The sequence below is a fragment of a genome (assembly GCF_019968955.1).
Source record: "MAG: Porospora cf. gigantea A chromosome Unknown PgA_NODE_8797_length_1348_cov_338.082, whole genome shotgun sequence".
In the NCBI taxonomy this organism is placed as follows: domain Eukaryota; phylum Apicomplexa; class Conoidasida; order Eugregarinorida; family Porosporidae; genus Porospora; species Porospora cf. gigantea A.
This window is the reverse complement of record NW_027151942.1, coordinates 1-1,348: the sequence shown is the minus strand read 5'-3', so window position 1 is coordinate 1,348 and position 1,348 is coordinate 1. Positions and strand designations below refer to the sequence as shown.

At 49.8% G+C, this 1,348-nt stretch overlaps 1 protein-coding gene across 2 annotated transcripts; it reads left to right on the top strand.

Annotated features, from left to right (window-relative positions):
• Window positions 1-721: 721 nt before the first annotated feature.
• KVP18_002501 (uncharacterized protein) lies at window positions 722-1,016 on the top strand (the record flags this gene model as incomplete). Of its 2 annotated transcripts, none has more annotated exons than XM_067953421.1 (2): window positions 722-797; window positions 826-1,016. In XM_067953421.1, 2 exons carry the CDS (start codon window positions 722-724, stop codon window positions 1,014-1,016), a joined length of 267 nt encoding a protein of 88 aa, XP_067806016.1.
• Window positions 1,017-1,348: the final 332 nt, after the last annotated feature.

Below are 1,348 nucleotides of genomic sequence, written 5' to 3'. Positions count from 1 at the left end.
AATCGTCGCGTCTGGAGCCGTATCCACCTCCAGTGTAGGAGCTCTGGTATCTCGAAGGAGCGCCATAGTTGCCGCGGCTCGAGCCTCCGCGCCTATCGGGTGACCTGCGGTCTCCATAGCCTCGACGTTCGTCGTACCTTCTCTCACCTCCTCGTCGGTCGTATGAACCTCGGGGAGAACGACGGTCATTCCGGTCTCGGGAGTATCTGAAACGAGAGTCACACTCCAGCGACCTGTCACGTGAACGGGATCGATAGGATCTAGGAACGTATGAGCTGAGGACTAGTAGCCCGCAGCTTGCTGGAGGCGCTGTAGATCAGCAACGCGGGACGGCGCTACGGACCCGCACGCAATCGGCAAGCCTTTGGGATTGGCTAAGCAATGGAATAAGATGTTCGAGACGTGGCAATAGGGTCTCGCTTAGGCACTGCACTTACGGCATCTTGTCCGTAGGAAAGAAATTTGGAATTTACCCTCAACGAAATGTAGCGAGGGATCATGAGCCGGTCATCAGTACAACTTAGGCATGCGTGAGCACAGGTGGATTCTTTTGATAAGTAAAAGAATTGCAAATGGAATCCTACGTATCTCATATGTTCCCTCTGTCATTTTCCGACCAGCAAGTTTCATGAAATTTTAGATTGGCAACAACGCCTCTGTGAGCTGCAGTGGGCCAGTTATGCCGTCGAAAATCTGACCCCCTGCTTTAATCGTATTTTCGATGACCACACCACCAGAGATTGTAGACCACTCTAAGTACGAAGTGGAAGACGAACTAGAAGAGTTTGAAGAGCTTGGTAGGGAACTGGTCGTGTGCAGACTCAGGCGAGGTCAGTGAGAAGGCTGTCGATCCTCAACTCGAAAACTGGGGAAAAGAGTGGGACTCTGATATCACAGCCTTCGGGTGGGATGAAGCCGACAAGAACGACGATTTCATCCAACGGCTCAAGCAAGAGCTGGAAGCATTCAAGAACGACCAAGCACCAGAATGCAAGCAGGGCAACAGTAGATTGTAGGAAGTGCTGAGTAGTCAATTGTAGGAATGCAAGCGTGACGTGACAACACTGGTTTTCTCACTTTTTGTATTGTTTGCTGCCAGGTTGGGCTAAGCAGACAGAGTTAGTGCCAATGATCTAAAAAAGAGAGTCAGTTTTGATCAGACACGAATGCTGCAATCAATGGAACAACCCGCAACATTCTAACATTCTAACAGTCCTTCTCACAATCCGAAATAAATAATCATGCCCCTCAACAACGTCAGTAATACATCGTAAACGCACAGTATTCGCCTCGAATGTACTCTGCCAGCAACATCAGCAACAACGAGGCAACCTCGATGATGTACGGT